Raw genomic sequence first — 26,495 nt, 5'->3', positions numbered from 1 at the left:
ACATTCTGTAATTTTTGTTACATGTGGGAGAGCTGAGGGGATGATAAAACAGCCTTAAATGTGTCTTCCATAGATTACCTTACCAATAGGACCATAGCATGTATCCCAGAAAAACAGTTTGCCTCTGTGGTACAGTGCCCAACTCAGCATTAGCAGTATTATCTAGATCCTGCGTCATCTTCATTCTTCTAATCTACCATCTTCCTTCCTTCCAGGTATTACAAAATCTCGGTAAAGACCAATATCCACAACAGTCGCTTGAACAGATTGGCACCCGAATTGCCAAAGTTTTGGAAAAGGTAAGTCACCCCACAGAAAAGCTGGAAACAATTGCCCTCCTTCTAACTTCTTTTCTAGGTTACTTGCTCCTAAGTGTCTCTAACCTCTTCTGTTAGTTACTTAGCACTTGGTGGCTAAAAGGATAATGTGAAATAACTCCCCTCAGAATGTTTCAGTCGCTTTTTCTGTCACTTGGGTAATATTCTTTTCTGTGTCTCTGCCTGCTTTCTGTGGTGAAACTTACCTCGTCAGTTTTCTCTTCTTTACCCCAGTATGTGTGTATAGAGGTGGTAGCATTGGAAACCATGGAATCTAGGTATATGAAATAAGTCAGATATCCTTCTGATGGTGAAGAATATTTGGTATTTTGGATGATGGATGGGAAACACACTTTGAAATGTCTTTTCTCTTGAAATCATGAAACAAAATATTTACCAAATTGCATTTTCATAGAGCCTACAGAAAATATCATTGACAGGTTCTAAGACTCCTTTTCTTCCTCTGTGTGATATTTGTGTAAAGAGGAGGGGTTTTTAAATGTAATTTTATTACTTTATGGCTAAGAATCTCTCTACTTTATTACTGTATAATATTAAAAACTAATTTAACATAGTCATTTAAAGAATCAACCCAACTTCAAGTATGAATGTGACATTGTGAGATAGCCACTTCCTTCATCTTCCAGATATCGCACATGGAAAAATCATCAGCAGACTCCAATTATAATGAAACTAGGGCAAACACATGATCCCCAGACTTCAAAAAAAAGTAAGGATTGCCAAAAGTGGTTATGATCCACACAGAAACCATACAGGATGAATTGTAGCAGAAGTCAGGCAGGGTTAGCAATTTCAGAAAACATCAGCAAAATTCTACTACCTGAAGGAACTTTCTATAAGTAGCCCAACCAGGAAAATCCTGAGTAATAAAAACAGAGCAGAGACAGCACTGATACAAAAATAAAAGAAAACCGGTCGGGCCTGGTGGCTCACACCTGTAATCCTAGCACTTTGGAAGGCCAAGGCGGGTGGATCACTTGAGGACAGGAGTTCAAGACCAGCCTGGCCAACATGGTGAAACCCCATCTCTACTAAAAATACAAAAATCAGCCGGGTGTGGTGGCACGCGCCTGTAATCCCAGCTACTTGGGAGGGTGAGGCAGGAGAATCAGTGCTAACCCAGGAGGTGGAGGTTGCAGTGAGCCGAGATCGTGCCACTGCACTCCAGCCTGGGTGACAGAGTGAGACTCCGTCTCAATAAATAATGAATGAATGAATGAATGAATGAATGAAAACCATAGGAAAAAGCAGCAAAACTTACTAAAGAACACACAGCAGGAAAATATTGTCATGGAACACATTATAATTCAGACTGAACTTTTCTCCATGGATTAAAATATTAGGCCAGGCACAGTGGCTCATGCCTGTAATCCCAGCACTTTGGTGGACAAGGCAGGAGGATCATTTGAGCCCAGGAGTTTGAGCCAGCCTGGGCAACATAGCGAGACCCTGTCTCTACAAAAAAATTAAAATGCTCACACACATCTGTAGTCTCAGCTACTTGAGAGATTGAGGTGGGAGGATCGCTTGAGCCCAGGAAGTTGAGGTTGCAGTAAGCCATGATCATGCCACCGCACTCCAGCCTGGGCAACAGAGTGAGACCCTGTCTCAAAAAAAAAAAAAAAAAAAAAAAATTAGCCTACATAAATAAAGATCACAAAGCAAAAATATAAAAACACAGGAGAAAGATTAGCAATGGATATAAAAACAGGAGATAGAAAACTGAGATATATTAAACTTGAGTGCCAGGCCAAACAGGTCAGTAGTAGAAAAATTTTGTCACAGAACTGATGACAAAATTGAAAGGAGCAGCAAGAGGAATACAGCACAAACACAGAAAGGGACATAGAGGACAGAAGTGACAAGTGACGAAAATAAAATAGAGAGTTAAAGAACAATTGAAGATAACGTGTTAGAGAGGAACATATTTTAAGCTCTAGATTCAAATAAATAAGATTTGAGTCTTATTCTATTTCTGTAAAATATATTTTGTTAAAAGGGTGCACTGTGTGTCATAGAAAACTGATCCAGAACAGTCAACAGCAGTGCTTATTGAAGCAAAATTACTCCATCTTGGAAGAAAAAAAAAGAGAGAGAGAGAGAAAGAAAGAAAGAAAGCAAATATAATCAGATTTTTCAACAGCAACTCTTGATTCCAGAAGACAATGGAGTAACATATTTAGAATACTTAAAGAATAAAAAAAGAGGAGCCATGGATTTTATGTGCTACCAAACTGACCATCAATATAGAGTCCACAGACAAATTGCCATTAACATGTAACAAATATTGTTTCCATGAGCCCCTTCTTGAGAAGACTGTCTAGAGATAAGCTTCAGACAGCCAAAATGACCAGAGCAGCATTGGTATAAGGGACTAGTAGCAAGCATTATATATTTGTCTATAGAGCCAAGACTGAATAATGGCTCTAAGAGAGGCAAGACAGTATCGTATGTTATGGAAGCTCCTCAGCTTACCATGGAGTTACATCCTGATAAACCATTGTTAAGTTGAAAATAACCATAGGTCGAAATGCATTTAGTACACCTAACCTACCAAACATTATAGCTTAGCCTAGCCTTTCTTAAATGTGTTCAGAACACTTATATTAGCCTACAGTTGGGTAAAATCATCTGGCAGCACAGTATATTATAGAGTATCAGCTGTTTACCCTGTGATCATGTGGCTGACTGGCAGCTACAGCTCACAAGAGTGTTGTACTGCTTTCTACTGTATGCCTGTTACTTTCACATTGTCATAAAGTTGAAAAATCCTAAGTTGGGGATTGTTTGAGCTCTGAAAATGTAGGTATAGTACAATTATCAAAAAATGGTGAGAGAATAGGAGAATATATGAAAGGTAAAATAAGCTCACTGATTACTTAATAGGTACTGGTTGGGAATTAAAGAATGATACTTCAAATTAAATGCTGGTGGGGAGGAAAGGTAGAAATGTAAGAAAAGTTTATCAGGTAATTTCCATACTGTTCATAGTAGGGGACCAATAGAATATAGCCCAAAAAAAGTATGAAGGAAGGGAGAGTAATGGTATTATATAAAGGCCTTACTATATAGATACAATACAAGCCTTCCTAAATACCAAAAGATAAGCTGAAAAAAGACAGTATGCAAATAAGATAGCCAGTATAGTAAAAGAATACACATGTACACATATTAAACAGATGAATTCAGGGGACCAAGGACAAACAATTATATCCATAATTGCAAATGTTCTTACCTTAACTATTAAAAGAACAAGATTTTCAAATTGTTTAACAAAGCATAGCCAAACATTATGCTGTGTTCAAGAAATATCCAAATAAAATTTAACAAGATTTAAGGTAAAAATAAAAGAATGGATAAAGCATACAAGGCAAATACAAATAAGAGAACAAAGTTTATGATCTCCATACCTAACAAGGAAAAACTTAGATCAAAAAGCTTGACATGACAAAGAAATATACTTTAAAATGCTAAAGACTACAGTTTACAATAAATTTGTAATAATTATTAGTATTTATGTATCCAGTAACTCAGAAACAAATGTCATAAAGCAGAGACTAAGGGAGATTCAGAGAAACAGATTAAAATATACCACATAATACCAGACAAAAAATTAATAAGGATATAAAAGACCTAAATAGCATAATCAGTAAGGTAGATCTTATTAGATATATCAAACTCTGAACTTTGATTATAGAAAATACATCTTTTCATCATTTGAACATAGAATATTCATTCGTGAAAATTATATCAGAGCAGTGAACAAATTCCAAAGAAGAAAATAAAAGTAGCATTTTCTGGCCAGAATGCAAAAATAATAATAATAATAATAACAATATAAGAGCCCTCCTACCTGGAAAGTCTAAAACATGTCATTTAAACAGCTACTGAGTCAAAGGGAAAATAAAAAATTTAGAATTTCTTGAAGATACATGAAAACAACAGTCTGTAGAACAGACTAAAACAGTTTTCAGAGAAATTTTCATAGCATTAAGTACTGTATCAATCAAAATGAAAAATAAGAAGAAAAGATATAAATTAAACACCCAAAACCAGGATGAAAAAATAAACTAAAAGCAAAAGAATTAACAAAGAAAAAGGATGCATTAATTATACAGAAAATCAGTAGAAACAGTGAATCCAAAAGTTTAGTTTGAGGTATATATCAATAAAATAGATACATCATTAGCTAACCTAATAAAGAAAAAGGAGATTGCCAAAATAAAATTCGAAAGGCAGGGGGACATGACCACAAAAATAGGAAGCTTAGAGAATCAGACTACTTTGACCAAAACATATAATTTATTCAAATATGTTTGAAAACTTAGGTGAAATAATATTTTTTAGAAAACTACAATGCAGAAAAAATGCTGCATTGTAGTTTTCTAAAAAATATTATTTCTCAGTAGAAACAGCATCTAAATCAGAAAGATTGCCATAGAAGAAATGGAAAAAATAGTTAACTCCAACCAAAAAGCACACTAGGCCCACCCAGATGACTTCACAGAGGACTTTTACAAACCGTTAAAGACCAAAAATTTCCAATGCTGCTGTATTTCAGAGTATCAAAAAAAGAAAATGTATTTTACAAAGAAAACATATCATTGTTCCCCGAATCTGAAAAAAATGGCATCAAAAAATAAAACTACCAACCTATTTCTCTTGTTAACAATTCAAAAGTGGTAAAATAGTAGCAAACATAATCTAACAGCATATTTTGAAAAATACATCGTGACTAAAAGGCTATTCTAGGAATACTGAATTGATTTACTATTTGGAAACCATTAATATCATCCTTCATATTGATAGAGAGGAAAAATCATATAATCATATCCAGACTTGTGCAAACATTGGATATATTCAGTACCAACTTAGGTTAAGAACTCTAATAATTGATACTTTTCTTAGCACAATAACACACACACACACACACACACACACATATATCACTTAGCAGAAAAGCCAGGACCTTACTAGGCGCCTTCTAAATGCTTTTCCACTGAAGTCAAGAACCAGACAAGAATGTCCACTCTATCTACTACTACTCAACATGAGTTTGAATGTATTAATATAGACAAAGGCATTCAGACTGCCTACTGTATCTAATAAAATCATATGTCTGGAAAACCCAAAAGAATCCATGGAAAAGCAACTACAAAGAATACAAGAATTTAGTCAAATAACATTAAAAGTTAATACACCTGTAAAAGTAATATTCCAGTTAGGATGTAGTAGATCAAGGCAGGTCAGTGCATCACAGTAACTTTAATGAACCAGATAAACTTTTAAAATCATGTTTTTAAAGCTATCACAAAACCAGGCAAGCAACAAGATACGAAAGAACTAAATTGCTAGTGACAGAAGAACCTTTCCAAAGTGAGCTGGTGATTGCCAGCTGTGTCTCCCTGCCTATGCCCCCAGCACTTGTTGATTCAGGGTGTGAGCTAAGAACTGGCCTTAGCCTAGGGAGAAAGCCATTACTGAGGAAAAAGAGAAAGTAGTAAAGCTTTTAGCAGTTGTTCAAAGTGGAGTTAACAGATTGGAAATCAAACACATGACCAGTTTTTTTTCCAAGGAGCATTTTGATTAGAACTAAGGCCACACAGGAGTCTGGGGGATTAGGCTCAAAACTTAGGAAAGGTAGAGTGAAATCTCTCCATCTCGCACTGCTTAGGAAATAAGGAGATGCTGGGTAACAGAGCCAGCCATAAGCATAGGGCTTTTTCCCCTCAGGACTTTCATCTTAATACTACTTCGATGGGAGACTGAAGTGAGCTGGGGATCTCTAACAGGAAAAAGTCTTTTGGGCTGAGGAGACAAACACCTACCTACTAGACACCTGAGGTCATTCCTGTTCCTCAGTTGTGGCACTCTGGGGATTCTGATTACATCTAGATTAGTTCCTTATCTAGCATTAGGTCTAGATTAGTTCCTAATCAGAATTCCTGGAGAGTGCCACAGCAGAGGAACAGGAATGACCCAGACAAATTGAGTCTTGCCAAACTATATGCCCCAACCTAACATTATCGGGCAGGAATGAGTTGATAGTCTTACGACTTCTTTGCCTAATAGAATGAAGGGAAAAACTGCCCTGATGAAGTATAATATCTGGAGCCGCTGTGGTTCTTTTATACAGAAAGACCAGAATACAATTTTTAGAAAAAAATACTAGATATGCAAAGAAGCAAGAATGTATGGTTGATAATAAGGCAAAGTGCAGACAATAGGAGTAGCTTTACAGATAATAGAGATATTATACTCAGTAGACAAGGACTTTAAGATAACTACAATTAATATATTCACAAAAATAAGGGAAAAGATGAAGAAAGTAGATGAAAAAAGTACCTTTTCACCAGAGAACTAAAAACTACTTTAAAAATCAGATAAGCATTCTATAACTTAAAAATACAGTAATGAAAACTCATTGAATGGGTTTAATAACAGATTGAACAGAGCACAGCCCAGAATTGGTGAACTAGAAAAATATACAGACACAACCACAGAGAAAATAAGGGAGTGTGGGGATTGATAAGAGCATAAGAAACGTGATGGAAAAACTCCAAAGATCTAACATACATATAATTAGGGTCTGGGAGATAGAGAAGTAACAGAATCGAGCAGAAGTGATATTTGAAGAAATGGGCTAGAATGTTCCAAAATGGATGAAAGGTAGCCTACAGATTCTAGAAGCTCAGCAGACCCCAAGCAGAATAGGTGCAATGAAAAGCACACCTAGGAAAATTAAAAGTTTAAGAGCCAGGAGGAAAAATATTATTTCTGTATCAGTTACCTATTGTTACAAACAAACAAATGGCTGTTTACTATTACAGAACTTAACAACCATTTATTTATTTGTAATTCTGCTGTCTGGGCTGGGCTCAGCCAGGCACTTCTTCTGCTGATCTCACCTGAAGCCACTTATGTTGCTGGGGCTACACACCCAAGAGCTGTTGACTCTCATGTTTGGTGCCTCTGGGGAAGCCTGGAAGAGTGGGAGCTGTCGAGGCTCCATCTCTACATGGTCTCTTAAGTACCACGTGATCCCTCCAAGTCCATCTGGTCTCTCCAGCTCCACCTGGTCTCTCTGGCACAGTAATAAGCACGTGACGGGTCAGGGCTTCAGAAGGGTAAAAAAACAGAATCTGCCCGGCTTCTCAAAGCCTAGAAACTCATAGAGCATCATTTCAACTGCATTCTTGTTGGTCAGAGCCAGCCATCACAAAGCCAGCTGAGATTCAAGGAAACAGATAGGACTTCACTTCTTGATAAGACATGGGTGAAGAGGAGGGCAGATAGAATTTTAGGGCATCTCTCATTTGCCTGAGTCTTCCTACTGGCTCAAATTGCTTAAATTCCTCCTGCATGCAAAATGACACCCACCCCAAGAACCCCACAGTCCCATCCAATTATGGCATCAGGCTCAGAGTCTACTTGTGTACAGTAGTTCCCCCTCAACTATGGTTTCGCTTTCCACAGTTTTCAGTTACCCACAGTCAACTGAGGTTCAAAAATAGATGAGTACAGTATAATAAGACATTTTGAGGTAGAGAAAGATGCACACCACATCCACACAACTTCTATTACAGTATATTATTGTAATTGTTCTGTTTTATTATTATTAATCTCTTACTGTGTCTAATTTATAAATTAAACTTTGTCATAGGTTTGTATATAGGAAAAAATAATAGTTTGTATAAGGTTCGAATAGTTGGTATAAGGTTCGGTACTATCCACAGTTTCAGGCATACACTGGGAGTCTTGGAACATATTCCCCTCAGATAAGAGAGGATTCCTGTGTATGGAAGAGACTCCTCAGATACAGCTTCTCTTCACCTGTAAACCTATGAATTAAAAAACAGTTACTGGTCTTATCCACCCCCGCACATACAACCTACATTGTTACGGCAAGGATACAATGTCACATCAATTGACTAAGTTTACAAGAGAGGAAATTGAAGGCGTGTAGCAATCCCATGGCAGTTGTGAAATCCATCTGCCTATATGTCACCAATTCCCCCAATTCCAGGGGTAGGGAACATTTGATTAGTCTATTTTGGTTCTCTGAAGTTGGCTCCCTTTTCTGTTTCTCAGTTCTTGACTTTTTCCTTTGAGCTCTTTCCTTTTCCATGAGAAATGTCCTGTTTTTGTAGCTGAATAGCTTTCTCAGCCTGCTTCTAGGCTCTGTCCCAACTGGCACAGTTATCCACACTGGCACAACTTCTTTAAAAAGCTTTGTGGACTTTGAAATTATAAACCACTCACTCTACCAGAGAGAAGCCACACCCACAAATTTCTTCAAGGAGTCCTCTATGTACTTTGAATGTCAATCAGGGAATGATACCCTTTAGAGTCTTATATGTCTTTTGTCTAACTGAGAGCATCAGCTAGGCACTGGCTTAAATCTTTCTGAAGTACAGGTGGTCGCCCACTTATGATGGTTCAACTTAGAATTCTTTTACTTTAGGATGGTATGAAAGCTATATTCATTCAGTAGCAACCATACTTCAAGTACCCATACAACCATTCTATTTTTTACATTCAGTACAGTATTCAGTAAAGCATGAGATATTCAGCACTTCATTATAAAATAGGCTTTGTGTTAGATTATTTTGTTCAACTATAACATAATGCAAGTGTTCTGAGCACGTTTAAGCAATGACAGGTTAAGCTATGATGTATGGTAGGTTAGGTATACTGTTCAACTTAATATTTTCAGCTTATGATGGGTTTATCAAGACATAACCCCATTGTAAGTCAGGGAGCATCTGTAGTAATAACAAGGTTGTATTGCATGTGCTTTATTTTATCTTGATCCTCAGGCCATAGTCTTACAATTAACACCCTGGATTTTTTTTTTTAAACTTTAGAACCTTTTGCTGGAGAAGCTGGTAACGAGAAAGTTTTGTTTTGTAACCCTGCAAGTCCCAGATTGAAAGTATTTTCCTCTAAATTCTGCTGGAAACTGAGCAGTTCCTTGTTTAGTTCTTCTCTCTTTTAATACCTTTCTACAGGTGTTTTTTGAAAAATTGCTTATCACTTTCAGCATTTTTCCTGGAAACCTTAGCCAGATTTATAACTTCACTAGGTACTTTTTCTGTCTTCCAAGATACAGTCTCACTTGTTTTGTCAGTAGATTACATGGCTTCTGTCCAGCCTGAAATACCAATTTCCTCAGTGGTTTTCCAGCCTCCATTAGTAGTCTCTTTGCTGCTCTTCCACCAAATGTCTATAACCCAGTCCCCAAACTAGTGCTACATGTCTTAAGTTTCTATCATGGCAGTGCTCTGTTTAAATACCAAATACTATTTCAGTTATCTTTTTCTGCCTAACAAATCACCCCAAAATTTACTACCTTAAAACAAAACTATTCTTTGCTTAAGAGTCTACTGTCTGAACTGGACTCAGCTGGGCATTTCTTCTGGTCTCACCTGGAGTCATTTATGCTACTGCAGACATGTGGGGACTCCACCAAAGATGGCTTTACTCAAATGTCTGGGGCCTCAACTGGGGTGGCTGCATTAGCTCTGGCACAGCTGCAGTTCTCTCTCCAGCAGGGTCCTGGGCTATTTCATGTGATGACTGAGGGCTCCAAGAGGGTGAAAGCAGAAGCATCTGGGCCAGGCCTCTTAGAGCCTGTGCGTAAAACTGAAACAGCACTACTTCATCCATGCTGCCTTTCAAAGCAAGTCCTGGAGCCTGCTCAAAATTACAGGCAGGGAAAATATCCTCTACCTGATGGTAGTGACAAAGAATATGTGGCCCATTGTTAATTCACCAGTTGCCTTCACAGTTGCAACAATGAGACTGTTAGCTTCTAAACAGAAATGATAGAAACTAGAAGCCATTGTAACAACATGTTTAAAGTGCTAGAATAAGAAAACTGCAGGCTTAGAATTCTAAACCAGTCAAAATGTTCTTAAAAGATTAAGGCAAGACAAATATGTGTTCAAACAAACAAAAACAGAGAGAATTTGGCACCAGTAGGCCTGCACTGAAAAATTAAAGGAAGTTTATCAGGAAAATAATCCAAGATAGACATATGGACTTGGAAGAAAGAATGAAGAACACTGGGAAACATATGTAAATGAATAGTAACTGTACAAAATAATAATTGTACACCCTGAGGAGTTTCAGTTTTGTGTACTGTATATCTAAAATTAATGGTAGCAATAACTTAAATGATGAGAGGGAAGCAAATAGAGTTTAAAAGTCCTAAGGCTTAATTGGTATCAGCCAAGTAGTAAAAGTAATAATTTGCATTGGCTTTAATAAGTAAAAAAGCATGTTTTAAGCTCTAGGCTAACAACTAAAAATTATTTTTAAATGTAACTTTAATAGAAGGAAAATGGAATCATGTAGAACATTTGATTAATCCAAAGGAAGTCAAGGAAGATAAAGGTACATAAAAGTAGAGCACAAATAGTACAATGGCAAATATAGACCCAAGTACATCAGTAGTTACATGGAGGAAGACTGTGTAACTTAAGAATTAAATGTGGGCTAGATTAAAAAAAAAAAAAAAAAAAAAAAAAAACCAGCTATATAACTATACCCTTGTCAGAAAAAGTAAACTTTATAATAAGAAGCATTACTGGAGTTAAAGTGGAATATTTTATAACAATAAAGGGATCTGTGGCAGGCTAAATTGTGCCCCCCCACGAAGATATCCACGTTCTAATCCCTGGAACCTGTGAAAACTATATACATACACAGTATGGAAAGAAGAGAACTTTGCAGATAAAATTGAGGATCTGGAGATGGAGCGATTATCCTGGGTTATCCAGTTGGGTCCTAAAGCCAATCACATGTATTCTTATAAAGAAGGAGACAGAGAGAGACTTAATCCTGAAGAGGAGAAGGCTGTGTGACAATAGAGGCAGAGTTATGCAGCCAAAAACCAAGGAATGCCAGCAGCCACAAGAAACCAGAAGAGAGAAGTAACAGATTCTCTAGATCCTCTGAAGGGAGCACAGCCCTGCTGACACATTGACTTTGACCCAATGATACTGATTTTGGACCTCCTGCCTTAAGAGCTGTGAAGGAATACATTTTTATTGTTTTAAACCACCAAGTATGTGTTAATTTGTCACAGTAGCTATAGGAAAGTAATATAGATTTAATTCACAAGGTAGGTATGTTCTGTAAACTGTGTGCACCTAAGAACATAGTCTAAAATATATAAGGTAAACATTGACATAACTGGCAGAAGAAATAGACATATTCCCAATCAAAGTAGATTTGAATAAAATTATAATAACTGACAGCAGTTATTATTATAGCAGACCAAAAACACCACAATTACAAACTGGACCTAGCTGACATATGTAAGCACTGAATCCAGCAGTGACAAAATTCTTTTTTTTTTTTTTTTTTTTGAGACAGAGTCTCACTCTATTGCCCAGGCTGGAGTGCAGTGGCGCTGTCTTGGCTCACTGCAATCTCCGCCTCCCAGGTTCAAGTGATTCTCCTGCCTCAGCCTCCCAAGTAGCTGGGACTACAGGCATGTGCCACCACACCCAGCTAATTTTTGTATGTTTTAGTAGAGATGGGGTTTCACCATATTGGCCAGGCTGGTCTCGAACTCCTGACCTCGTGATCCACCCGCCTTGGCCTCCCAGAGTGCTGGGATTACAGGTGTGAGCCACCATGCCCGGCCCAAAATTCATTCTTTTACATGCACAAGGAAGGAACGTTTATCATATGTGAACACTTAACATATGACTGAGCCATAAAAAAGGCCTCAACAAATTTCCAAAGATTTAAATTTCTTAGCATGGAAATGGATATTGACCAATACAGATTAAGCCAGAAATCAGTACGGTTATCATACAAAAATAAATAGCTTTCATATATACAATTTAAAAAAAGAAGTTGTAAGAGAATTTTAAAAGAAAATACCTTAGGCAATTTTTTTTTAATCTCCAAAATTTAAAACTCTTCTGAAAAATACAAAACTAGGCTTGAACAAATGGAAAGACTTAACCATGTTCTTGCATGTGAAGTCTCAGCATCATATAATGTCAGTTCTCTTAAGTTAGTCATTTTAATGCAATAACAATAAAAATGCCAGGTTTTTTTCTGGTGCCAGGCAAGCTATTAATAATTGTTTAAGTTTATCTCGAAGAAACAATCAAGAATAATTAGAGAAACTGAAAAAAAGAACAGTGGGAGAAGAGGAGGATTTAACCTAGAAGACATTAAATGTACATGAAGCCTTTAATTAATGTAGTTTGATATTGCTGCATGAATGCACAAACCAATGGGAAAGAATAAAAGACTAATTGCATATGGCAATTTCGAATACTGTAAAGGCAGCATCTCATCAGTGAAAGGAAATGTATGTTTTAATGCTAAATAGGGGAAAAGATAAAATTATATCCATTCCACGGGGTGTGGTGGCTCCTGCCTATAATCCCAGCACTTTGGGAGGCCAAGGCAGATGGATCACCTGAGGTCAGGAGTTCAAGACCAGCCTGGCCAACATGATGAAATTCCATCTGTACTAAAAATACAAAAAAAAATTAGCTGGGCGTGGTGGTGCACGCCTGTAATCCCGGGTACTCGGGAGGGTGGGGCAGAAGAATCACTTGAACCTGGGAGGCGGAGGTTGCAGTGAGCTGAGATCGTGCCACCGCACTCCAGCTTGGGCAATAGAGTGAGACTCCATCTCAAAAAAAATAAAAAAATTACATCCATTCCTTCTACTACACACCAAGATAAATTTTAAATGGATCAGAGATTAAACTAAATGTAACAAAATGACTTCATACAAGTACAAATAAAATGCATGGGAATTTCTCTATAACTTGGATATAGGGAAAATTTCCTAATCGACTCAAAATTCATACACACTAAGGAAAAATATGAATAACTAAATTTTTTTTAAAAACTTGCATTTCAAACAGGCGCAATGAACAAAATGAAAAGCTGGGAACAGTATTTTCAAATTATATTACAGATAAAGGGATTTTAAACCTAATTTCTAAGGAGCTTTTACAAGGAAGGAAGAAAGTCAACAATCTTAGAAAAATGGACTAGATGCAGCAGAAAAGAAAATGAAAGCAGAAAATTATGGAAAATTGTCAAACAGAATTACAAAGAGGAAAAAAATGGAAATGCAAGCTTTTTTTTTTAAAGAGAGAATGATCTGCTACAATACAGGAGGCTGATCTGGACAGAGAAACCAACAGCCTTTAGAAGTCATGCAGGGCTAGAGAAATAAGATTGGATACTAGAAAGGCTAAGGTCCTGCTGAGAAGGGAAGGACAGAGATGTGAGCCTAGTACCCTTCACAATACATTAGCAAATTCTGAAGCTACAAAACACAAGAGACCAGAAAGCCAAGTAGAAAGCTATGAAAAACTGTTTTTAGGAGGCTAGTATTAGAGTTCAAGACCCAGCATTGAGGACAAGAGGCTTTTGGTGACTGTCTGGGGATTTCATTTGGAAAGTCTGGAGATTTGTGCCTTTTAAGAAGGGACAAAACTAAGGGTAAGTGAACTCTGGGTCTAGGAATGGCAAGACCAGCAAGAAGACCACCATTGCCAACTGTAGCCTTTACACAATGGCATAGCAGCCCAAATTCAGTCAGCTATTGAATTAAGTTTATTGTCTACTTGCCAAGCTAAGGAATGTATGAATGCTCTCTTTAGAAGATAACATCATATGGAGCCTCTACAACTTCTTAGACACAATGTCAAGCTTTTAGTAAAATTATACTAGACATTCAAGAGGTGGGACTGAAAACCAAGAGAAAGAGCAGACAATAGAAATATACCCACACATGATTCAGGCAGTGGAGTTAAGACCAGGACTTGAAATAACAATGATAATGTGTTCAAGAAAATAGAAGACAGGGAGAAAATAAATAAAAGAGAAATTTCCCCCCAGATAATTGGAACTTGTGGGGGATAAAAAGAATCAAATGGATATTCTAGAGCTGAGAATTGCAATAACTGAAATTAAGAACTCAATTGATGGGTATAAAATCAAATTAGACAATGGCAAGCCCAAAAATAAACCCTCATATATATAATCAAATAATTTTCCACAAGGGTTCCAAGACCATTCAATGGGGAAAAGATGGTCTCTTCAACAAGTGGTGTTAGGAAAACTGTATATTCATATGCAAAAGAATGAAGTTGGACCCTTATATCATATGCAAAAGTTAACTCAAAATGGTCCAAAGACCTAAGTGTAAGACCTAAAACTGTACAACTCTTGGAAGAAAACAGGAAAAAAGCATTAAGACAATATATGTATTTCTTGGATATGACACCAAAAGCACAGGCAACAAATGTAAAAATAGACAAATTGGACCATATTAAAGTTTAAAACTTCTGGGCATCAGAGGACACAATTAACAGAGTGAAAAGACAGCCTACAGACTAGGAGAAAATATTTGCAAGTCGTACATCTAATAAAAGGTTAATATTCCAAATTATATAAACAATTTGTACAAATTAAAAACAAAATCACCCAATTAAAAAAGATACAAAGGACTTGAATAGTCATTTCTCCAAAGATGATATACAAACAGCCAACAAGCATATGCAAATATGCTCAATACCGCAAATCATCAGGAAAATGCAAATCAAACCACAATGAGATATCACGTCACACCAATTAGGATGGCCACTATTAAAAACATAAAATTAATAAGCATTGGCAAGGATGTAGAAATTGGAATGCCTATGCACTGTTGGTGGGAATATAAAATGATGCAGCTGGCTTTGCAGACACTGCTGTCCCCCAACACCCCCTGTCACTAGGCCATGGTCATCCCAACTGTGCCCTTCAACATCACCATCAACAGCAAGCCCTTAGGACACATCTCCTTTCAGCTATTTGCAGACAAATTTCCAAAGACAGGAGAAAACTTTCACACTCTGAACAATAAAGACAAAGGATTTGGTTCCTGCTTTCACAGAATTATTCCAGAGTTTATATGCCAGGGTGATGACTTCATACCCCATAATGGCATTGGTGGCAAATCCATCTACGGGGATAAATTTGATGATAAGAACTTTATTGTGAAGCATACAGGTCTTGGCATCTTGTCCATGGCAAATGCTGGACCCAAAACAAATGGTTCCCAGTTTTTCATCTGCACTGCTGTGGCCAACTGGTGGGATGGCAAGCATGTGATCTTTGGCAAGGTGAAAGAGGGCATGAATATTGTGGAAGCCATGGAATGCTTTGGGTCCAGGAATGGCAAGACAAGCAAGATCGCCATTGCCAACTGCACACAACGCTAATAAATTTGACTTGTGTTTTATCTTAACCACCAGACCTTTCCTTTTGTAGCTCAGGAGAGCACCGTTCCACCCCATTAGCTCACAATATCCTATAACATTTGTGCTCTCACTGCAGTTCTTTGAGTTCTATATTTTCATTATATCCCTCCACATATAGCTGGATTGCAGAGTTAAGTTTATGATTATGAAATAAAAACTAACAAAAAAAATGATGCAGCCACTATGGAAAACAGTATCACAGTTTCTCAAATAATTAAACATTGAATTACTATATGATTCAGCAGTTCCACTCCTGGATATATATCCAAAAGAATTGAAAGCAGGATTCCAAAGAAATATTTGCACATCCATTTTCATAGCCATACCATTCACAGTAGCCAAGAGGTGGAAGCCATCTGTGTGCCCATCCACAGATGAATGGATAAACAAAATATGGGATGTACATACTATGAATACAGCCTTAAAAAGGAAGGAAATTCCAACACATGCTACAACATGGAAGAATCTTGAGGAATTATAGTAAGTGAAATAAGCCAGTCACAAAAAGGCAAATACTGAATGATTCCACTTATGTGAGGTATCTAGAGTAGTCATATTCATAGAGACAGAAAATAGAATGATTGTTGCCAGCAACTGAGAGGAAGGGGGTGTGAAAAGTTGTTTAATGGATACTGAGTTTCAGTTTTCCCAGATGAAGAAGTTCTGAAGGTTGGTTACATGATGTGAATATACTAAACACTACTGAACTGTGTACTTAGAATGGTTAAGATAAATTTTATGAGTTTTCACTACAATAACAAGTAGAACAGTAGAACAGATGATTAGTCACAGCGGAAAAGATGAAAGATAGGTCAAAACAGGTTATTAGAAAATATCCAAACTGAAGATGAAGAAGAAAATCATTTTTAGTAGAAAATATCCAAACTGATATATAAAGATATAAAGGAATTTGTGGAGGCAGAGGGGAGATAAGGGAATAAAGGACATGTGGGACACATCCAAAAACGAAAAAATCCAACATACAGAATCCCAGGAGAAGAGGAGAGAGAACAAGGCGGGAGCAATGTTTGAAGAGGTAATGGCTCAGAATTTATTTCCTAAGAATTATGAAAGACATTATTTCACAGACTCAAGAAAGTGTGTGATCCACAGATATAAATACAAAGAAGCCTTACTAGAATATCATAGCAAATTGCCGAAAACAAAAGACAGAGAATAGAATCTTAAAAGATAGAGAAAAGAACTCACTTTCAAATGTCCAAGACTGACAGCTGACTTCTCAGCAGGAGCAATGGAACCAGAAGACAACAGAGTGACATTTCAATTGCTGGAAGAAAACAGCACCAACCTAGACCTCTGTACCCTGCAAATATCCTTTAAAAATGAAGCAAATAAAGTAATCATTATGTGTGTTATTGGCAAAATGATAAACCAATAGAACAGTGAAACAGAAGAGAGAGGCCAAGAATAAACCCTTACATAGATGGTCAAGTGATTTTCTCAAAGAGCACCACAGCATTTGAATGAAGGAAGTAAAATCTCTGTAATAAGTATGTCTGGAATGCATGGATATGCATATAGAAGAAAAATCCCATACCTCACATCATCCAGAAAAATCAACTTGAGATAAATTATAGACATAAAAGTAAAGGTAAAGCAATAAAGCTACCAGAGCAAAACATAAGATGTTCTCTTTAAGTTCTTGGTGTAGGCAGAGACTTCTTAGAAAACATGAACTCTACAAGAAAAAAAAAATTGATAAGTTGGACTTCATTAAAATTTCTCAGCTGGGCATGGTGGCTGACACCTCCAATCCCATCACTTTGGGAGGCCAAGACAGAAGGATTACTTGAAGCCAGGAGTTCAAGACCAACCAGGGCAACATAGCAAGACCCCATCTCTACAAAAAATTTAAAAATTAGCCAGCAACACCTGTAATCCTAGCTACACAGGAGGCTGAGGTGGGGGGATTGCTTGAGCCCAGGACTTTGAGGATGTAATAAGCTATGATTGTGCCACTGCACTCCAGCTTAAAAAAAAATTAAATAAAATTTATCTTCAACAGACACTTAAGAAAATAGACACAGACTTAAAGAAAATATTCACAATACATATATCTGATGGACTTGAGTTCAAAATATATGAAGAACTACAATTTAGTAATTTTTAAAAAGACAACGCAATTTTTTAAAGGTGAGTTTTGTGAATAGACATTTCACAAAACACGATATATGTGTAGTAATTACATTTTAAAAGTACCCAATGTATTAGTCATCTAGAAATGAAAAATAAAACCCCAGTGAAATACCAGTTCATACCCTGTAGAAGGGCTACAGTGAAAAAGACTGATAATGACAAATGTTGGAGAGGATGTGGAGCAGCTGGAACCCTCGTATGTTGCTAGTGGGAGTAGAAAATAATATGATTATTTTGGAAAACAGTTTGTCAGTTTATTAAAAAGTTACATATACATGACCCAGTAATTTTGCTGCTAGAAATTTATCAAAGAGACATGAAAACATATGACCACAAAATACTTGGAAAAAAAATATTTACAGCAGCTTTATTCATAATAGCCAATAAAACTGGTAACAGTGAGGTGCCCATCAATAGAAGAATAGGTAAACAGTGGTCTATTGAGACAGTGGATACTGTTCAGCAAAAAAGAACCAACATCCACAACATTGATGAATCTCAATATTATTCTCACAAAAGAAGTTGGTCACAAAAAAATGCATAGTTAAGATTCTAACCATATGAAATTCTAGAGTAGGGGAAAATAACATATAGGGATAGAAATCAGATCAGTGATTACTCCGTGGGGGAAGGTGTTGACTGGGATACCGCATGAAAGAACTTTCTGGAGTGTTGGTATTTCTGTGTCTTTGTTACTTAATTGTCAAAAGTGAATGTTACACTTAGGATCTGAGCATTTGTTTATGTAAGTTATACCTCACTTTTTAAAAATGGAAGTTAAATAAAGATTTTAGACCAGTAAAAGCTGGAAGATGCGTGTTACCAACAGATTGTACTAAAAAATCACTAAAGGGTTTTTTCAGGCAGAAGGGAAACCGTCCCACATGGAGGCTCAGAAATATAGGAAAGAACAGAAAGCCACAGAAAAGGTAAATGTTCGAGGAGACAGAGAAATGAGGATGGCTTTACAAAATACGGACAGTAACATCTTCCAAAGTAAAAATGTATGACAACAATAATAAAACAATAAAAGGCAGATGGGAACTGAAATCAAAATGAAATATCATTGATAATAAAACAATAAAAGGCAGAAGGGAACTGTACTGACCACGTTAGATAATCCTAGGACCAGTTAGACATTTCACATTCATGCCGCTGCAGCAGCATCAGAGGTATACCTCCAGAGTGAGCCCTCACATAGCTCGCACCTTAGTCCAGGGGCCATTCTCTGCCCACCCGCATTTTCTGCCAAGTGTCAGTTCAGATAGAAGGAAACAAATCAATTTATTAATTGTGGGAACTACCCTAGCTTAGATACCCTAAGTTCCAAAAAAGAATCAATATCTTTTGTAATAGCCCCATGAGCATAGAGTCCTGGAGAGGGACATGGCTTGGCTATAAGAACCCTGACACTCAGAAGCTCAAAGCTGTGGCTTTTCATCAGGTATTTGTAGTTTATTTACAATCATCTCAGTCCAGATAGGTTTACCAACCAGTGTTATTTTTTACCATATGTTACCTGTAACAGACATTAGATATTTAGGGAAATAAAGCTAGAAGTTTCATCCAACATCGTTTTCCATTTTAGGCTCATGGACTGACTTCCACGACCTTGAGTTAAAACTTTAGGGTACATTAGAATTACCTGGAGGCCTTGTTAAAACACAAATTGTTGGTGCCCTATGACTTACTTCCTAGCTCAGCAGCTCTAGGGTGAGGCTTGAGAATTTACATATCTAATAAGTTCCCAGGTGATACTGGGTGATACTGCTGACCTGAGGACCCCGCATTAAAACCAATGCCTTATTCAATGGCAGTGATAACAAAGTAAAAGTGCCCCTTTCCTGTTTACTGTTTGCAAAAGTGTTCCCATGTTCTTTTAGCTTCAACCTTTAAAATACTAGTCATTATTTATTATTTCTTCAAAAGCCCATCTCTAATTGTCTCCTTAGGGAGTTTTTGAGTTCACATTGACATTAATTGTCACTAACTGTCAGCAGATGTCATTGACCGGACTCTGTTTTAGGGTTAAATCCACCTGATCCATCTGCACTATCGGAACCTTCAGGACGCGACTCAGGCTGCAGCTCAGAGGGCTCCACCGGTGGCCCTAGACTTGCACCAAGCTGCTGCCATTGCCACTGCACCAGCTTGTATGCCAGGTTACCACATAGTCTTATGTAACCATGTGGGCTGCTGTAGAGTAATTCCCCTACTTTTGTCCCCCACTTCCTTAGGTAGAGGCTCGTAGACATTACATTGGACGAGCAGGCAGCTCAGCTTGGTCAGAGCCAGCCGGCTGCTCCACCCACTAATGTCCTATCACAGACCCAGTCACAGACATAAACTCTCAAGCTCATGTGCTTGTCTCCTTCCCACCCCCAGCCAGTCATCAATGCCTAGTTTGGCTTAATGCATCAGCTGCACCAAGGCAAAATCATTTTTGCCAACCAGCCCAGCTGCAGTTTGGTTTCTGGTCAAGTCCAATTTATGGACAGTGGAGAGGAGTGGACAGCTTCTCTCAGCATAAGTTTGTCTCCAGCTTTCATCCCTTCCCACGGGGGAAGATTTCCAAGCCAAAAGGTTAACATGAGATCAACTTCCCATGAGTATTCACGGATAAAGTGCTAGGTTTTAGCATTATCAAGAAAGTAATGAAATTAAAGTAATAATATGTATTTTTAGTGTGTAATAGGTTGAAGATGCAAGTTGCAATCTCTAGGCTAACCACTTAAAGAAGAGCAAAACGTATAATTAAAGGAAAAGGAGTAATAAACATTTGATTAATTTTTAAAAAGAGACAGAGGAGGACAAAAGGAATGTGTGAAATAGAAGGCAAATAGTAAAATGACAGATAAACCTAATATATCAGTAAGCAGAATAAATATAAAAGGACTAAGTACTTCAGGTACTGGAGTACTGACATTATCAACTGGGTTTTCAAATACGAACCAAATATGAACCGAATTATGTGCTTTTTAATATAAAATATACAACAGTTAAAATTAAACAAATTTTAAAAAGATATATCAGCCAGGCACAGTGGATCATGCCTGTAATCCCAGCATTTTGGGAGGCCAAGACAGGAGGATTGCTTGAGACCAGGAGTTTGAGAATAGCCTGAACAACATAGAGAGACCATCTCTACTAAAAAAACCAAACCAACCAACCTAGCCAAGCATAGTAGCATACCTACTCTGGAGGCTGAGGCAGGAGAATCCTGAGCCTAGGAGTTTGAGGCTGCAGTGAGCTATGATTGTACCATTTCCCTCCAGCCTGGGTGACAAAGTGAGACCCTGTTTCAGAAAAGAAAAAAGATATATCATGCAAATACAAGTAAAAAGGAAGTTGGTGTAGTTATGCTAATATCAGATAATATGGAATTTAAGGTAAGAAGCATTACTACGGTTAAAGGAAGACATTTCATAATGATAAAATGGTTTGTCCACTAGGGATATAGAAAGTTGTAAATTTATATGTAACTAATAGCATAGTTTTAAGTTATATAACAAATATTAAACATATATCTGCAGTCTTAGTGGGATTTAACATACCTCTCAATAGGTGATAGAATTAAGCAGACAAAAAAATCAGTAAAAATATAAATCATCTTACTAAAAAAGAAACTTGACCTAACTGATATTTCTATAATGTTGATATCAACTATGATAAACTACTCATTTTTAAAAAGCCATATGGAACATTTACCATCTTGATCATAACCTGAGTCATAAATTCAGCCTCAGTTAAAGTTTAACACATTTAAATCATTTACAGTATGTTTTCTCACCACAGTGGAATTAAGCTAAAAAAAAAAAAAAAGATCAGAAACAAAAGAAGAGATAGTAAATCTCCAGTCTGGGCACGGTGGCTCAAGCTTGTAATCCCAGCACTTTGGGAGGCCAAGACCTGCAGATCACCTGAGGTCAGGAGATCGAGACCAGCCTGGCCAACATGATGAAACCCCATCTCTACTAAAAATACAAAAATTAATCGGGCACAGTGGTGCGTGCCTGTAATCCCAGCTACTCGGGAGGCTGAGGCAGAAGAATTGCTTGAACCTGGGAAGCAGAGGTTGCAGTGAGCTGTGGTCACTCCACTACACTCCAGCCTGAGCAACAGGGTGAGACTCCGTCTAAAAAGAAAAAAAGAAAAAAAAGAAAATCTTCACCTATTTTGGTAACATTAAGCAGTACACCTCTAAATAATCCGTGGGTCAATGAAAAAAGCACAAAGGGAATTAGAAAATATTTTGAAATGTATGATACAGTATAAAAGATATGGTATATCAGCACATGTGGGATGCAGTTAAAGCAATACTTGAGGGAAGTTTATATCCTAAATGGATATATTAGTTTAAAACAGAAAGGGGAGAGGAGATGAAAGTCAGTGATCTATGCTTCTATCCCAAAAAGCTAGAAAAAGAACAAATCAAAACCACACTACATTGAGATATTTTTCACCCATCACACTGGCAAAAAATTCAGAAGTTTTATTAAGACTAAAACCTCTTAGACTGTGGGGAAACACACTGCCATACATTGCTAATGAAAATGTGAAATGGGCCGGGCACAGTGGCTCACACCTGTAATCTTACCACTTTGGGAGGCCGAGGCAGGCGGATCACTTGAGGTCAGGAGTTCTAAACCAGCCTGGCTAACATGGTGAAACCCCGTCTTCACTAATAATAAAAAAATAAAAATAATTAGCTAGGCTTGGTGGTGGGCACCTGTAATCCCAGCTACTTGAGAGGCTGAGGCAGGAGAATCACTTGAACTGGGAGGCGGAGGTTTCAGTGAGCCAAGAGTGCACCACTGCACTTCAGCCTGGGCGACAGAATGAGACTCTGTCTCAAAAAAAAAAAAAAAGAAAAAAAGAAATGGATGACCTTTACAGGGAAGAAACTGACTATATCTAGCAAAATTATACATTCATTTACCCTTTTAGCCAGCAATTCTACTTTTAGTAACTATTCCCAAAAATGCATTGGCAAAAACATTAAAACAAAAATACTTTTGAATGAGGCTGTTTATTGTAACCTGATTTGTAGCAAATTGGAAACAACCCAAATGCCCAGCAGTAGCAGAGTGATTAAATGAAAAGCTCCCTGTGGATGTACATTATGTGTGAACATCCACACAGTGGAGGCTTCTGCAGCTGTCAAAAAGAACAAGGACCATTTCAATGGAATAAAATCTCCGGGATATCAAGTGGAGGAGAAAAAGTGGAAAAAAATAATATCTTAGGATACTACTTATCTTTTTTTAAAAAATGGCAAGGGAAGAGTGGATATATGTAGAGAAAAAGATATTTTAAAATGGAAGACTAAATCTTAAAAATATTTTTAAATGGTTTTCCATAGAGGAAAGAAAATAGGGTGGCGAGGACAAGGAATGAAGCTAGGTTCCTTGAATCTACATTATTTTTTCAATTTGACTTTGAAACCAAGTAAATATTTTGCACAGTTACACAAAATTTTTAATAAAGCAGTTTCTACTTAAATGAGCCTATGTATTCAGTTGGTAGTATAACCATACCAAAGGGAATTATCAAGAGGAATTATTCCAAGTGACTTTAAAACACAATTACAGTTGACCCTTGAACAACATGGAAGTTAGGGGTGCCAACTCCCTACACAGTTTAAAATCCACATATAACTTTTGACTCCTCAAAAACTTAACTACTAATAGCCCACTATTGACTGGCAGCCTTATGATAACATAAACAGTCGGTTAATACATATTTTATATATGTATTTTATATTGTATTCTTAAAATCTATAGAAAAGAAAATCATAAGGAAGAGAAAATATATTTACTATTCATTAAGTGGAAGTGGATCATCTTGAAGGTCTTCATTCTCACCATCTTCATGTTAAGTAGGCTGAGGAGTAGGAACGGAAGAAGAGGGGTCAGTCTTGCTGTTTCAGGGGTATTAGAGGCACAAGAAGTGAAGGAGATGGAAGGGGAGGCAGGAGAGGCAAGCACGCTTGGTCTAACTTTTACTGAAAAAAATCCATGTATAAGTGAACCTGCACTGTTCAAACATGTGTTGTTCAAGGGTCCACTGTATTTGACTATACATCCCTAATTAGATTTACCCTAAGAACCAAAGAAAACCTTGTACAGATTGATTATCCTTTATCCAAGATGCTTGGGACCAGAAGTGCTTTGAATTTCAGATGGTTTTTTTTTTTGAACTTAAGAGAGATGATTTAGGGTATCTGGTGGAAGAAATTTCTAAGCAGGAAAGCATTCAAGAGGTGACTTGGGTGCTGTTAAAGGCATTCGGTTTTATAAGGAAAGCAGTCACCCAGGCTAAAGGTGCAGTGGCATGATCACCACTCACTACAGCCTCAACCTTCCAGGTTGAAGCAATCCTTCCACCTCAGCCTCCCAAGCAGCTGGGACTACAGGCATGTGCCACCATGCCCAGCTAATTTTTAAGTTTTTTTAATAGAGACAAGGTCTTTCCTGTGTTGCCCAGGCTCCAGGACTCAAGCAGTCCACCCACCTCCACCTCCAAAAGTGCTGGGATTACAGATGTGAGCCACCACACCCAGCCTCAATTTCAGATATTTTTGGATTTTTGAATATTTGCATTATTCTGTTTGAGCATTCCAAATCTGAAAGTCCAAAATGTTCCAATGAGCATTTCAGTTATCACACTGGTGCTCAAAAAGTTTGGGATCTTGGAGCATATCAAATTTGGGATTTTCAGATTAGGTATACTCAACCTGTACTATTTTCAATAATGTTGTTAATGATATTGATAGTGTTCTTCTGAGATTCTAAGTGTATGTATTGTGAAATGAATGAGTTCTTTTTTGGTGTTGAGAACTGGAATTTTTAGTAGAGATGAAAGGAGATACAGATGTGAGAATGATGATGTTAACACCTGTGGTCTTGAATTGGAAATATTGGTACAAATTCTGATGTGTTTTATCATTTTTAAAATACAAAGTTCCTAGCTTTATTTGCTGAAAAAACTAGAGGTAATGGCAGATCCAGTACTAATAAGCACCTTTAGTGTCTAGATTGTGGACTTTAGCTTCCATTTTAGTGGAAAGCGGTACCTAAAGGTCACAATCTAGGTGAACCAGTTTTCCTTGGAGAAATAGCTTCTACCAAGTATTTGAACCAGTATTCTTTGGAGAAAAAGCTTCTACCAAGTCTGGGAAAGCAAGGAAGCTCGCAATGACAACAAAGGTTGTATCAAAAGAATTTGGAATGAACTTGAATAAGCTCCCATTGGCCAAACATAAGACAGTTTGAGCAACAGGAGGATAATAACTGCAATGAATGAAATGCATCACCTACAATTAAACTATTGAATTTGCATTGATAATTGTGCCTTGGAGAATGCATGGTGTATTAGTTCATTTTCTTGCTGCTGATAAAGACATACCTGAAACTGGGGGCAAAAAGAGGTTTAATTGGACTTTCCATACATCTTCTGAAATCTAGGTGGAGGTTCCCAAACTTCAATTCTTGACTTCTGTGCACCCGCAGGCTCAACACCACATGGAAGCTGCCAAGGTTGGGGCTTCCACCCTCTGAAGCCACAGCCCAAGCTGTATGTTGGCCCCTTTCAGCCATGGCTGGAGCGGCTGGGACAGAAGGCACCAAGTCCCTAGGCTGCACACAGCACAGGGACCCTGGGCCCAGCCCACAAAACCACTTTTTCCTCCTGGGCCTCTGGGCCTGTGATGGGAGGGGCTGCCATGAAATTCCCTGATGTGGCCTGGAGACATCTTCCCCATGGTCTCAGGGATTAACATTAGACTCCTTGCTACTTATGCAGATTTCTGCAGCTGGCTTGAATTTCTCCCCAGAAAATGGGTTTTTCTTTTCTGTCGCATAGTCAGGCTGCAAATTTTCTAAACTTTTATGTTCTGCTTCCCCTATAAAACTGAATGCCTTTAGCAGCACCCAAGTCACCTCTTGAATGCTTTGCTGCTTAGAAATTTCTTCCACCAGATACCCTGAATCGTCTTTCTCAAGTTCAAAGTTCTGCAAATCTCTAGGACAGGGGCAAAATGCCACCAGTCTCTTTGCTAAAACATAACAAGAGTCACCTTTGCTCCCGTTCCCAACAAGTTCCTCATCTGCATCTGAGACCACCTCAGCCTGAATTTTATTGTCCATATTGCTATCAGCATTTTCGGCAAAGCTACTCCACAAGTCTCTAGGAAGTTCCAGACTTTCCCACATTTTCCTGTCTTCTTCTGAGCCCTTCAAACTGTTCTAATCTCTGCCTGTTACTCAGTTCCAAAGTCACTTCCACATTTTCAGGTATCTTTTCAGCAGTGCCCCACTCTGCTAGTACCAATTTACTGTATTAGCTTGTTTTCATGCTACTGATAAAGACATACCCGAAACCGGGAACAAAAAGATTTAATTGGTCTTACAGTTCCATGTGGCTGGGGAGGCCTCAGAATCATGGCAGGAGGCAAAAGACACTTCTTACATGGTGGTGGCAAGAGAAAAATGAGAAAGAAGCAAAAGCGGAAACCCCTGATAAACCCATCAGATCTCATGAGACTTATTCACTATCACGAGAATAGCATGGGAAAGACTGGCCCCCATGATTGAATTACTTCCTCCTGGGTCCTTCCCACAACGTGTGGGAATTCTGGGAAATACAATTTGAGATGTGGGTGGGGACACAGCCAAACCATATCACATGGGAATAGTTTTTTTTC

The 26,495-nt window shown here is 37.7% G+C and overlaps 2 protein-coding genes across 3 annotated transcripts in view; both read left to right on the top strand.

Annotated features, from left to right (window-relative positions):
* Nucleotides 1–26,495, top strand: part of TTC17 (tetratricopeptide repeat domain 17) — a 137,861-nt gene that overhangs the window by 94,165 nt on the left and 17,201 nt on the right. For both annotated transcript variants that reach the window (XM_054441666.2, XM_054441668.2), the window contains one exon: nucleotides 216–299. In XM_054441666.2, the coding sequence (XP_054297641.1) occupies nucleotides 216–299 (84 nt within the window). The remainder of the gene's footprint in view (nucleotides 1–215; nucleotides 300–26,495) is intronic.
* Nucleotides 13,589–18,129, top strand: LOC129009015 (peptidyl-prolyl cis-trans isomerase A-like). Its single transcript, XM_063670973.1, has one exon. It carries the CDS (start codon nucleotides 15,113–15,115, stop codon nucleotides 15,593–15,595), a length of 483 nt encoding a protein of 160 aa, XP_063527043.1. The 5' UTR covers nucleotides 13,589–15,112; the 3' UTR covers nucleotides 15,596–18,129.

The sequence above is a fragment of the Pongo pygmaeus genome, chromosome 9 (genome assembly GCF_028885625.2).
Source record: "Pongo pygmaeus isolate AG05252 chromosome 9, NHGRI_mPonPyg2-v2.0_pri, whole genome shotgun sequence".
In the NCBI taxonomy this organism is placed as follows: Eukaryota; Metazoa; Chordata; class Mammalia; order Primates; family Hominidae; genus Pongo; species Pongo pygmaeus.
The sequence above is the reverse complement of the archived record's forward strand: the minus strand, read 5'-3'. Positions and strand labels throughout refer to the sequence as shown.